Source organism: Arachis duranensis, chromosome 6 (assembly GCF_000817695.3).
Source record: "Arachis duranensis cultivar V14167 chromosome 6, aradu.V14167.gnm2.J7QH, whole genome shotgun sequence".
NCBI classification, from domain to species: domain Eukaryota; kingdom Viridiplantae; phylum Streptophyta; class Magnoliopsida; order Fabales; family Fabaceae; genus Arachis; species Arachis duranensis.
This window is the reverse complement of record NC_029777.3, coordinates 95,062,328-95,077,002: the sequence shown is the minus strand read 5'-3', so window position 1 is coordinate 95,077,002 and position 14,675 is coordinate 95,062,328. Positions and strand designations below refer to the sequence as shown.

Below are 14,675 nucleotides of genomic sequence, written 5' to 3'. Positions count from 1 at the left end.
AAAGATCCCGTTATGTTATTGTTTTCTAATATAGAAATATCACTCTTAACAAATATAGAACACACAACAATTCTTGGTATGATAATTGAACGCGCAATCATTTTCAATAAGAATTTGAGAAACTGCCTCATCAACCAAAGAAAATAATTGGAGAATCTGAAAAATCTTAAGAATTAAGACACATCACCATTGCTTTGTCTTTCAACATTCGTACCAGGTCAAAATGTAAACAAAAGCTTAGCTGTTACATTGAATAAAAAATCAAACAGGGTCTTGAGATTGACTAACAATCCATTTTGCCTTCAAAAGACACAACAGATACAAAACCTTTTACACTAAGCAGGAAAATCCAAAAGAGAAAATCATATTTTTCTTCAAATATTTTGTGATTGAATTATTGAAAAGACCACTTATTCATCACTTAATCACTCTGATGCTCTTACAAATACCATACAGACACATGTCAAACTAGCAGCCACAGCTCTACTATACATTCCCCCTTGACCCTTGATGTACAATAAATTGCATAATAGATAAGATCAGTTTTACAAAACAATACAAGAAAATGCAATGTTATAAAATTCAATGTGACCGAGGGGAGAAAAATATTTCCGTGAACAAAACTGACATGTTTATTCTTTAGTCTCCAACATGATAAAGCAAAGCAACAGCAAACTCCACCAGATAGCAATATATTTTACCAGAGGAAAAAGGAATCTAGATCATGAAATTCAAATCCAAGGAAGCAGTGAGTATTACATACCCCCACTGGGTTGGCAGTTGCTTTTGAGTCAACAGGTTTGGAATAAAGCCACTGCGGGGATAATGGGATGCTGCTGTCCGATGAAACTTGATCTGAAAGTGAAACCAGCTTTGTGTCAACACCAACAGCTACCACACAGTGTATAAATGAGGGCAACGCAACTAGCTGTTAGCTTTAACTTCAATTCTGACATATATCAACATCTTACCTTTCGAATCATCAAGTAGCCCAGCAATCCCTTTCTCCGTGCCATGTACTGCGGATGCTTCATCTAACACAACCAAAAAAGCGAATGTTAACTATCTCATTCAACTTAGCAACAAGCAATGACGCGATCTATATCGTCCACCACAGCTGGCAAATTACATAATACAGATAAATAGTGAACAAGCAAATCAAATCAACCCTCAACATCTGGAGAAGACAACCCCCTCCCCCTCAAACCCAGTTAAATCAGCTTACTGTTTTTAACAAAATATATAGAACAAATATCCGGATTCAGATTAATAAGAAATCTCACTCCATCCATCCCAACACAGCTTCAGAGAAAACAACACATAACCCACTCGCACTAGCTAAAGCATTGACAGGAACCAAGAACCAAAAATAAATAAATAAACAAATAAAAATAAAGAGAAAATGTAGATCAATCTTCATTCCACAGTAAAGTCAACCCCAAAAAAACACACAAAACAACATTCAAAATTAGGTATCCATTATCAATTAACCAAGAAGGAACATGCGTGTTGAGCATGCGATTGACAGAGAGAACGAATCAGGGATTGAGATTCAACGGATCAAGACAGAGAGAAAGCGAACAATTATTGCAAAAACGAAACGAGATGCGAGCATTTGAAAGCGATTTAGAGGAAAATCAAAATGGAAAGGGAAAGCCCTAAAAGTAAAAACAACGGAAAAAATCGAGAAAATAAAAAAAACAGAAGCGTTGGAAGCGGAAAATCGATCAGACCTTTGGAATCGGAGGGCTTGGAGGAGAAGAGATCGTCGGGGAGATTGACCTTGCCGTCGCCCATGTTTGGTGGAGCTCGAAATTGGTGGAATTCGAAGGTGAACAGAGAGATCCAGAAAGAACGGAAGAAGAACGAGAAAGAGAAGAAGAGTATGAAGACGAAGATGAAGATTAAGAAGAAGATGAAGAAGATTGTGAGGAGTGGTTTGGAAGGCGAAGGGCGAAGGGAATGGGAGGAGCTAGGGTTCCGAGATTCAGAGAGAGACAGGTGTGTAGGGTTTGCTAATTGCAGGGTATAAGATTAGATAGATAGAGAACACAAGAGGAGAGAGTCTGAACGAGAAAGAGAAAGAGAGAAGAGGGGTGAGGGTTTGGGTGTGTAACATCACAAACAGCCACAGGGACTGCGCGATATATTATTCGTTTTTTTTTATTCTTTCTTCTTTTTTTTCTCTGGTTTCTTTTTTTTAATTCCAAAAAATATTATGATAAGTGATTAGAATTTGTTTTTGTTTGTAAAAAAATATTTTATTTATGTTTTTATATTGTTATGATAATTTTTTTTTTTACAAAAGATAAAAAAATTCGAACTCACGATTTTTTAACCCATTAACTTATTATAAGTGTATTTATGATAAGTGTATTTATGTTTTTATATTGTTATTGAATACTCACGGTAAAAAACAAATATTCAAATAGCTACAGAGATTTGATACTATATACTTGAAATGTATAACATCTTAAAAAAAATGTGAGTGCATATGGGATATGTTACATATCTATAGTTTAAAATTTTAAAATTACAAATTTTTAATTTAAAATTTTGATAAATATAATTTAAATTAATTCAGGACAAATAAACTTATTCATATTATTATATTGGGTTAATTATAATTATATATTTAATTTTAAAAAAAATAATTTAAAGTTTTTAAACTAAAAAATTAATAATTTAAAATTTTAAATACATCCAAAATATATGCAAAATTAACTTAGAATTTGATAAGTTTAAATAATATTTTGTATCATATTGTGTTGGTTTATTTTTATTTTTCTATTTCATCTAATTTTATTTAAATAATTTAAAATTTTAAAATTATAAAATTTTTTATTTTAAAATTTATATCTTTTTATCAAAAATAAGAAGACTTGAACGTCCAATCTCTTAAGCGGATATCAGAAGATTTTGTCATTTGAGTTATAATTCAATGAAGATAGATGAGTATTATCTAATTATTTTTAATTTTTTTAAATATGAGTACGTTTATTTGTATTAACTTAAATTTTAAATAATATTAGATAAATAAAAAGATTAAATCAGATCATAACGTATTTCAAATACACTAGGTTAATTTTTTTTGCTTTATTCTGAATATTAAANATAATCAATCAACAAAAAATTAAACATATCATAATAAAGAAGTAAAATAATCAAACTTAAGAATAATGAATAATAAAATTATTTATTATAGCATAATAAAATTATTTTAAATGTTAAATATGTATTTTTGTATACATATTTCTTGTAAAGATTAATATGCAGTATTTTTCATAAATTTTATAAAATAATAAAAACATTTTTTGAATAATAAAAAGTCTAGTGTGTCTTTGGGTTGCCTTTTCTAAAAGAAAAATGATATTTCAACTATTCAAAAAAATACTAAATAAAATTCTTATGTGAAGGTGGTAGAACTAGTTGGATATAGATTTGGTAAAATTTGTTTTTTTTTTTTTTTCAAAAGTAGTTTATCAAAAGATCGTTTCTAAAAGTTGTAGTAGTTATATTTTGTAAATAAAAATAAAATAACTTTCAATTAGCATACACTATAACAATTGTATTAAATATTAGGTACATAAATGTTTTGATAATCAATTTTTAATCACAATTTTTCAAAAAGTTATAATATTTTTTAAAAATATAACAGAAATGGAGAGACTATAAAACCAAACAGAGAACATTCTTATAACAAATATTTTTGGGGAAGAAACATCAATATTTGAAAGAACATAAATTTTTTTTATAAATAACAGAATATAAAGAAGAGAAGATGAAAGCACAGCAATAGTAAAGGAAAGAAATCATGGCAAAAGAAGAAGAAAAGGAACTTAGATCCTTTGTTTTTTTGGGACACTACATATTTTGAAACTTTAATATTTTATTTCATATAAAGCTTAAATATTTATTATCTAAAAACACTTTCCATACTTGATGTTATACTATTGTGAATACTTTTCATACTTTTGCAAAATTTGGCATCATCTTTTCCATATTTATTTTCACCTTCAAGCTCAAAATCCAACTCATCAAATTTCTTAAACTTACAATTATTTATAGAATAAAAACAAATGATATGGTTATGCAATATTATTATTGCAATAACAATTTGAACTTGTTTTCCGTGGCTAAAACTTAACATTTCTACCTTTGTATAGTCTTTTGTAGTATGCATGATATTTTTTTTTCTTTTGGGTGACTTGTAGTATGCATGATATGGTTATGCAATGTCATCTCTACCATTTTTTCCAAAATCCAAATGGACGTTATTTAACACTTATAAATGAAAAATGAACATAATTATACATATCGTGGTATTTAAAAGGTCTATTAATACGACAAAATTTAAATAAATAATATCTCTCCCTTTTATATGTCCTGATTATTTATCTTTTTTGGATAGTATATATCTACTAAATAAAATTTACTTGTGTATTGTCAATTCTAACGTGACATAATAAAAAATTAAGTACGCTTATAATTTATAATTTAGGTGTGAAGATGAAGTACGTACAATATGGTGGTGATTTTGGAAAGTCCAATTCAAGGGAACCAATTATATTAGAGAAACTTATTATGTTGTGATTTATTTAGATGATCCATCTTATTTTCAAGGTCTCTCAAATTTTTTTTGAAATTATTTTTTATCTCTTTAAATTTTAGATATATAATTTTTTGAAATTGTATCCTCTCAATTTTTTTATTTAAAAGAGTAAAATATAATTTTTCATAATATATTTTATAGGTGGGACAAAAAAATTATGAAAAAAATATTAAAAAGTTAAAAATTATACTTATACCCTCAATTAAAAGAAATTAAGATGATTCATTTCCATAATTTCTTCCAACACATTGTGACTTTTTGTTGTATTATGCTATAAATTTTGGACACCGACAAAAAAAAAAAAAACATCGTATATGATTTGGGATTAGACTAAGTAAATTTGTCTTTTGTATAAAGTACAAAATAATGTAAATCGAAAACATGAAAATATGATATATTGGATTTTCCTCATGCCCATATCTTATAAGGAGTTAATATGATGATAGATCTAATAAAGATTTTAATTTGAATTGAGATATTATCTTTAGTGTCTCAACCCAAAATGCTACCCAAAATGCTTTAAGATAATCGCTGATCTAACGAATGGTGCTATACATCTAAATTTTTTTTGATAATTAAATTTAATTAAGTTAATTTAAGTTCAATAAAAATTAGTTTATTATTAACGTATGTAAATACATTATCTTTTTATATTTCGTGCTTTTTTATTCGTATTTTTTTTATATTTTTTTCTTTTTCGTGTTTCTTCTTATCTTGTTATCGTCATTTTTTTATTACTTTGTTATTACTGTATTTTTTTCTTCTCTTCTTAGTAATTTTTATAGTACTATGTATTTTTTTTTATTTTTTTATGAGGGTAAAATAAAAGAATGATGAGAAATTGAAACCAAAAAAAAAAAGAAAATGAGGAGTTTTGAGTTATATAAAATTTATCATTAAATAATTCTAAATTTTTTTTTTTACCGTGATATAGAAGTTTCTTAATTTTAATACTAAAATTTTTTAACTATGACACTAAATGGGTGAAATAAAAATGTGAAAGAAGAAGAAAAAAAAAAGAGGATGATGAGAAGGAAGAAGGAGAATTTTAAAATATTATTTAGTTGAATGAATGTATTTTATATTTATTGGATTAAATTTTTACCATAAATAAAAATAGCATAAAAAATTCATAATTTTAACACCAAAATTTTGTTACAAAATACAAAAATTTCTTTTTTAATGCTATATTTTTTTGTTTGGTTTTTTCTTCTTTTTTTTTGTTTTTATTCTTATTATGAAGGTAAAGCAAGAAGAATTATGAGATTGAAACAAAAAAAAAAAGGAAGAAAATGATGATGATAAGGAAGAAAAAAAAAAGGAGAGGAGGTGTTTTGAGTTATGCAAAATTTATTAAAAAATAACATTAAAATTCTAAAGAATAACACTGAAATTTCTTCTTTAATGCTGCATTTTTATACTTTTGTTATTCTTTCTTTATATCTTTCTTTCTTTCTTTTATGTTGCTTTTATTTCTTCTTTTAGGAGTATTACTTCTCATATTAGATTTGAATGAACATGTTTGTATTGTATTACAATCTTATTTAGTTTAATAAATATAGGTTTACACTTATTGAATTGAATTCTTGCCATAAACAAAAATAGCACCGAATTTCTTAATTTTAACACTGAAATTTTGCTATAAAAACATAGATTAATCTTGTCTTTAAAGCTGCATGTTTCTTTTTTTATTTTTATTCTTCTTTCTTTCTTTTTTTGTTGCTCTTACTTCTTCTTTTAGAAGTATTACTTCTCATATTAGACTTGAATGTACATTTATTGGATTGAAATCTTACATTGTAGCGAAAAAGAATGAAAGAAAAAAAGGAACACTGTGACGATAATGATAACGATGACGACAATAACGACGATGGCGATAGAGGGGGAAAAGGAAGGAAAAGAAGAAATTCAAATAAAAAGGAAGGAGGAAGAAGAAGAGGAGATGGCGACAGTAATAATAACGACAACAACAATAATGAAAGAAGAAGAATGCGCATAAATATAAAAAAAAGGTTATACAACTTAGTTTGATTTGGTTCGGTAAATCACTTAATTATAGAGAATTTTTATTTTCTAAAAGCATTGTTGTTCTTCTCATTTCTTGCAAATTTATAATTTTTTATTTCAATAACCTTATTTTTGTTAGAGTATTTTAGGAATTGAAACAATGTTGTTTTCTTTAAAAAAAATTTAAAATCTAAGCTCAAAAATTTTACTATCATAATCAAATCTAATAACAGAGATTGCAAGTCTTTTTTCATCTTACTTCTTAGAGAATTCAACAAATTTTTTAAAAGTATCATCTTTAGAAATTAAAAAAATAACTTATATAAATCTAGAATAGTCAAAAATTAGAAAAAATTACCAAAAGAACCCATGAAGTTTACAAACGTAGACAAAAATATCCATAAATTAAGGAAATTAACACTGTACCCATGAAAGATGGGTTTCGTACGACAAAAGTATCCAAACTCTAATTTTTTATTGATTTTTCAATAAAATTCCTAAACTACCCCACCATAACCCCATTCTACTGTCACTCCCTCTTTTCTCACTTCTTCCTGTCTCCTCACTTTTTCCTCTCTCAAAAATCCTCACAGAGTCACAAAACTCTCGTCCTACTTCCTCACCACCGTTTGCCACCCACCTACCCCGTCACCGCCAATCTCCCCTCTCACTACTTCCCCCTCTCACTCTAAAGATGACTACAACACCTTCGTCGTATACATGTGACCCAACCTGAGGAGAATGTCGCCACAGCGCGCTTGTCCCAATCGAGAAGAACATCGTCGTCACGCGCCTGAGAAGAGAGAGGGGTAGTGGCGCTGCTGCATACAAAAAGAGGGTTCAGTAAAAAGAAATTGGAGAAAAAAGGGTGGTGGCGCTGCTGATGAAGGTTCTGTCGTCGACGATGTTACAGCCGGCAAAGAAAAATGTATTTCTCTTTTTTCTTAACATTTTTATTTTATTTTTCTTTTTTTTTCAGAAATTGATTTAGTTACTACTAAAAAGATATTGTTCTACTTTTTTTTAAATATTATTCTATTTTTATGAAAGCAGAGACTGATTTATAAAAGATTCTGTTGATGGCTACTTCTGCTTCTGATTTTTGCTGAAGTAAATTTTAAATTGGATGAATGGATTTGTTGATTTTCGATGGTTGATGGCTGTTTCTGCTTCTAGTTTTGCTAAAGTGAATTGAAATTGGATGAATAGATTTGAATTTTTTTTTGTTTTGGGTATTTTTTGGTGTTTGATTGATTTAGTTTGGGTATGGATTGTAAACTTATGATTGAACCGGTTGAGGTCCAATTTTCACCACTACCACCATTGATTTTGGCCTGATTTGTTATAGGAGTAGTTTCGGACTCCATGGCAAAGATAGATGCAGGTTGAAAAAGTGAGTTGAGGTTGAGGGTGGGGTAGTTTGGAAATTTTATTAAAAAATCAATAAAAAATTAGGATTTTGATACTTTTGTCGTACGAAACCCATCTTTCATGGGTACAATGCTAATTTTCTTAGTTTATGGGTACTTTTGTCAACGTTCATAAACTTCATATGCACTAGGGGTGTACATGGCCCGGTCTGGCCCGAAGATCTGACCCGGACCCAAACAATTTAGGGACTAATTTGTGTGATTTCACCGGGTCTAGAGTTGGGTATAGGTCTCAAAAATAGACCCAGTTATTATTTAGGGTCCGGTCTGGGTCAAAGTGAATCCGGCTTAACCCGGCTCATGTGCACCCTGAGAAAACTAGAAAAGGTATATATGTTTTAAATTAATTCCAATATTATGTTATATTAATTATAAGTTTATTGTTTTATTTTTTTATCACACTGTTGAATTAGAAAATATTAAAATAGAACAAAAAAGCATCAAATTAGAATTTATGGATAAATTCAAATTCAAATATGGATATCAACTTCTCGGTAACAAGTTTCTTCTTTATAAATAAGTTTTTTTATAAATTATTGTTAAAGCTTTTAAAGGCTCGATTTTCACCCATTTTGGACTAAGTATAATTGTAACCCAAAAATGTTTAGGTTTTATCAAGTCTAGAGTCGGGTTATGGTCTAAAAAACAAACCCAGTATATATTTAACGTCAGATCTAAATTAAGACAAATCCAATTTTACTCGTCCCATATAGTCATATATATTCCTAATAGGTATTTTTAGTAATTTTTTCTTAAACTTACGACTACGAGCAATGGAAGATAATAAGTTAGTTTAAAAATAATGTTAGGCGCCCGATTCATTGCTCTTAATATATTTTAGAGCACTGAAAACTCCATATGAAATGTTGAAGAAAAGTTATTGTATATTATTATTTTTTATATTTCAAATTTGTTTTGGCTAAATCTAAATTGTTTAATTTTTTTGGTTTTTTTAGGTTTTCTCCTAAGTTAGTGATTTAATTTATTTATTGGAATAGAATGAAAACAATAAAGGTGAGTCCAATATTTGGACAGTCTAAAGTGAATCTAATGTGGATTTTTTTTAAATGTTTTATTGGCACAAAATAATTCTATTGTACTTAGCTTAAGAATTTCCTCTGCATTTTTTCTCGAGCTCCATGGCAGAAGCGTGAATGACATCCGACAATGAAGATTTATTCTAAAAAATCAGCAAGTTCCAGGCATTCCATATCTTCTAAATAATCATTGTTGCAATTGCTATATGCATGTTCGTACCTGAGGTGAGTTTATGAATTAGTGAAGTGAGAAGATTGAAAATTCTGACTTTAGCATACACAGAACCAGGCCGAGTGAATAACCTGCAAAACACTTCGATACTAAAGTCAGTAGTGCTTTTTGGTGACATGGAACAAATGTCTTTACATACTGCGTATCCTTCCCTTTATACCTACCCTTTAGGGATGCCATTTTCTCAGTCTCTAATACTTTTATGTCACGTTACTACTTTCAGAATTTGACGATTTTGGCTTTAGTGGTACAGTCATTATGATGTTCCTGACATATTTTTGTAATGTCGGATTCTTACTTAATTGTTAGTCCGTTATGATCTTATTTACCCAGAACAATGCCCAAATCAATTTTGTTCTTTCCAAAATTATTTGTAAATTATCAACAGATTTTCTTTGAATCAATGAGTTCTAATTTTTTAAACTGGTTATGGTTTGAAATTGTGAGAGGAATAGAACTTGGTATAGTAATTGATCGCAGTTGTCATTGTTGTCGCAGATGTCATAGCTTCAGGGATTGCCGGTGAGTTTATGACATGCTCATTTTCGGGTGGTGGAGTTTGTTAATAGTTACATTTGCTATCATCGCAGACGCTGTTGTGGGTTTCTGAGTTTGTTGGAACTTTTTGTTTTTACCAACATTAATATTGTAGAGCAGTGACACAATGATGAAAAAGAAAGAACAGGAGGTATGGTGAAATAGATGTGGTGAATAGACAACAACTTGAAAGACAACGTGTAGGTGTGACTAAGGGGGCATTTATTCAATAAATTATAGCAGTAGTTAAAATTAAGATTTTTACATTTTAGATAAAAGAGATTAATGGGAATTTACAAAAAATAAAAATGAAAAGGAGAGTTAAAATGAAATTTTCATAAAGTTTTTTTAATAAAATATCATGGAGTTTTAAAATTCTTAATAATAGGGAAGTATTATAACATCCACCGTAGTGTTAATATAAGTTTAAGAAAGAAGCTTCTCTGACATGTATGACCACTTTAGAATATAGTTTGAAATCAACTTCTAAGGTAGGGTTTGTCTTTAGTAAGCTCAAGTGTTTTGAGCTTTTGTGATGAACACAATAAATAATTTATAAATATAACTCACATGGGGTTTAATAATTATTATTAAATTTTTACTTTTACCACAAATATTTTTAAAATTCATTTAGGTAACCCTAAATTTGCTATCTTCACTCAATAACCAAACCCACTAACACACTATATACTCTATTTCTTTTCCCTTTTCACAGAACCCACTGCCATAAGCAACAATCTCTACCCACTACCATCAGCCTCTTTCTCTTCCCTTTTCACAGAATCTACTTCTACTGCCAATTTATTTAAGAATTTCCTTTTCAGCATCAGAGTGTCATTGTTCTTTCTGCCTTTACCGTGCACTGCGTCATTTCGTCGCCGTTCAGCATCATCGTTCTCACTGGTCAGCACCGTTGTCCTCAACAGACAGTGGTGGCGTGGGTCTCAGAGAGCCAGCATCATCGTCAGCGCCGTGGTGCTCCGTCTCCCCCTTCATCACTACACTTCAAGAGTTTTAATGGAGCTTCAGCATCAAGTACGAACTTGTTTCATTTAGCTCATTTTTTTTTATCTCTTTATGTTCTGCTGTATGAGTCTGTTTCATTGAAGTCAGTCAATTATTTTTTTTGTTCTACTTATTTCATTCAATTAGTGATTTTGTTCGGTTTACTTAGTTGTTTGAAATTTCTGAGTTAGGGTTAAAAAATTTTGGTATTTGTTTTTATGATTTTGATTTTAATTTCTGGGTTTATGTCTCTTTTTATGATGTTCTATTTTTTATTTGCTATTGGTGTTTGATTTCTGTTCATGATTTCAATTTCTAGGTTTATGTTTCTATTCAAATTTGGTATTTGTTTTTATGGTTCTGATTTCAATTTCTGGGTTTATGCCTCTGTTCATGATGTTTTATTTTTTATTTGTTATTGCTGTTTGATTTCTGTTTATAATTTTAATTTGTGGGTTTATGTTTCTATTCAAATTTGGTATTTGTTATTATGATTTTGATTTCAATTTATGGGTTTATGTCTCTATTCATGATGTTCTATTTTTTATTTGTTATTGCTGTTTGATTTCTGATGACGGTTTTAATTTCTGGATTTATGTTTCTATTAAATTTTGGTATTTGTTTTTATTAATCTTTGTTCTATTTTTTATTTGTTATTGTTGTTTGATTTTTTAGTGTGTTTGAAAATTCAATGGTCATTGATTAGTTTTGCTTATTTGATTATAAATTGTACCTAATTTGTGCTATTTTGTTGGGTAATTAACGGTTGTCACCATAAATTACAGGAAACACCAAATAGTCAAAGACACACAAGTGATGAAAATGCGCATAATGTTAGTGATCATCTGGATGAAGACGCAACTTTTGATGCGGTAGATATGGATCAATATCGCATAAGCTCTTAGGATGATATTGGTAAGATCGATTTCTCATGTCTATCTATGAAAAATATTTGTCAATTGTACTTTGTTGATCTTGGCTTGGCATTTGAATTTTATGATTCATATGCCAAGACGAGGGGTTTCAGTGTGCGAAAGAGTAGGATTAGAATAGGTGATGGAAAAGTTAGAGAAAAAGCATATGTTTGTTCTTGTGAAAGGTATAGATTAGAAAAATAGAACCATCTGAAAAATCGAGTGAGGGAGCCTAAACCAGAGACAAGATGTGGTTGTATGAATAAACTTCATGTTTTCTTCGATGCGATAACTGAGAGTTGGGTAGTGAGAGATTTTTGTGATGAACACAACCATGAGCTTGTTGTTCCAAAATTAGCAAGAATGTTAATATCTCACAAGAAAATGACTGAGCCTGATACTAGTCAAATGAACCATATGAAAGTAGTGGGGATCAGCATGCCAAACATATTTGGGTCATTAGCTAGCCAGTGTGGTGGGTACGAGAACGTTAATTTTTCAATTAAGGATATGCATAATCAAGTTGCGAAGCGAAGAAGACAATTACCTGATGATTTAACCTCTGCAGTGGCTTACCTGAAAATGCTAGCAACAGGGGATCAAAACTTGTTCTATAATATTGAGAAGGGCAGAGAATGAGCGTTTCGGCAAATTTTTTGGTGTGATGGCCGGTTTCAGTTGAACTACAATCTGTTCAGGGATGTGCTAGCATTTGACGCCACATATAAGAAGAATAGATACAGATTGCTGGTGGTAATATTCTCGGGAGTTAACCACCATAATCAAACCGTTGTATTTGGTTTTGTAATAGTTTCGAATGAGAGGAAAAGCACATATGTGTGGTTACTAAAACAGCTTCTCATAGCAATGAAGGGAAAGACACTAATTTCAGTAATTACAGATGGTCATCCATCGATGACTATCGCTATTCAGGAAGTGTTTCCGAATGCACATCATAGGTTACGTGCATGGCACTTGATGCGTAATGCAACAAGAAATATTCACAAACCTCAGTTTACGAAAATGTTTACAAAGTTAATGCTAGGTGATTACGAAGTTGGTGTGTTCGAACAAAAGTGGGAGGAAATGGTTAGATGCTTTAGAGTGGAAGATCGGGAATGGATAGTAGATAAGTATGGGGAAAAAAACATGTGGACTATCGCTCATATTCGAGGAAAATTTTTTGTTGGGTTTAGAATGACTTCAAGGTGTGAAATTCTACATGTTGTCCTCAAAAGATATGTTAAATCACGCCATAATTAGTCGTTGCACACCTTTGAACGCCTACATACAAAATTCGGGCATTATAAACTGATCCCTTTTACAATAATATATAAATTCATATGGATGTTCAATGATTTTACCTCAACCGTATTTTGGAACCTGGTTCTCCTTTCACCAGGTCCAGGGAACCATGGCTTTAATATTGGTTTCGCCTTCCCTTTTTCATTTGGCTCGGGTGATATTTTTTGGCGTTTCATAGAGGAATTGCTCTGTTGGACAGCAACTTTGCGTGGATCTTGGCGGGTTATAGTTGTTCAATCTAGTTCCATGACATCATCCTCATCATCTGACACATCAAGACATATATTTGAATCCATATCCATATTAAATATTGACTTGGGTCACTCTTTTTGTGATTTTTCGTACTTTTGCATGTCTTATGAAGGGTAGCGATAGGATTGGTCTTGCTGTTTTTCAGAAGTCTTTCACTCTCCTTCAACTCAGGCTTGACATAAATAGAATACTATTGTTAGCTCTTTTGATGTCTTGCAGGTAACAGATACAACATAGATAATTTAAAACACAAATGCATTGAAACTTAAAAATAAGACACAAATATTTGTTGGTCTTACATGCCTCTAAATCAGCCATAACTCTTCTCTCAAAAGAGTTCATCAGAACACTTGGTGGTGCACACGAGTCGGGTAAACTGAACCAATAATGATAATAATAATAATAAGATATAATTCAACTAATAGTAGTAGAAAAAATAACAATGAAAGTAATGAATTGAGTGTAGCCTTTACCTATGGCTATTATTTGTTGCCATTGATCAGAGCAATTCTCCTTCTAGTTTTTTGTCTCTGAACAAACTCCTTTCTTGTAAGATCCCGTCATATACACTCCTTTAATCCATTGATATCATCTTTGCAAACTTTTTTTCAATATCAGTAGAGATATGACATAATCGGTCCATTAATAGAAATTGATTTGATTTCTTAATTGTAGATTTTTTTTCCGATTTATTTTTCAAAATCTTCTCAAATTAAGGTAATCAATCAATAAAAGAAGAATGTGAATGCGTGATTAAAGGAGATGAGAAGTTGTAATTACCTGACAGTGCGTGCACCATGATGATGATGAGTTGCTGCATCATCGTCGCCATCTCCCACGCCGGCCATCTCCATGGTTGCGGTGTTTCCATTTCCCTTTCTGTTCTTGCATCAACTATTATAGATCTTGGGCATGATCTATTTTGTCTTCACATTTTTTAAGTTTCTTCCCTGAGACTTGAAACATATCATATGATTAAGTCTTGGGAAGAGTAAACAGATGTCTCTCGTTGTTATCTCGACAAAGCTACAAAGAGGATGAGGAAATGGATAGATAAGAAGAGGAGGTATGCAAGCTATCAAGTGAGAGATAAGATAATGATTAAACTTGTTTCACAATAATTCAAAGCCTTTCATAAGGTTCGTAAGAATTTTGATCTGCAAATATGAAAGGTCATTTGATATCATTGGACGTGTTAGGGAGGTTGATTACAAAGTACAACTCTCTCACTCTATCAAGATCCATCCAGTATTCTATGTAAGTATGCTGAAACTATATCATGGAGATCAAGAAGAACTGAGCAGAGGTGACTAGAATCGGACTCCACCCGTGGTAATTAGATCA

General features: G+C 30.5%; 2 protein-coding genes across 2 annotated transcripts in view; one reads left to right on the top strand and one right to left on the bottom strand.

Annotated features, from left to right (window-relative positions):
- Positions 1-2,127, bottom strand: part of LOC107494774 (uncharacterized) — a gene marked incomplete in the record, with an annotated part of 8,109 nt that extends 5,982 nt beyond the window's left edge. The window contains 3 exon segments of the mRNA XM_016115807.3: positions 764-855; positions 972-1,034; positions 1,734-2,127. Of these exon segments, the coding sequence (XP_015971293.1) occupies positions 764-855; positions 972-1,034; positions 1,734-1,797 (219 nt within the window).
- LOC107494721 (protein FAR1-RELATED SEQUENCE 5) lies at positions 1,796-13,037 on the top strand. The gene is made up of 2 exons (XM_021125891.1): positions 1,796-2,001; positions 12,473-13,037. The coding sequence occupies exons 1-2, from the start codon at positions 1,796-1,798 to the stop codon at positions 13,035-13,037; spliced, it is 771 nt and encodes a 256-aa protein (XP_020981550.1).
- Positions 13,038-14,675: the final 1,638 nt, after the last annotated feature.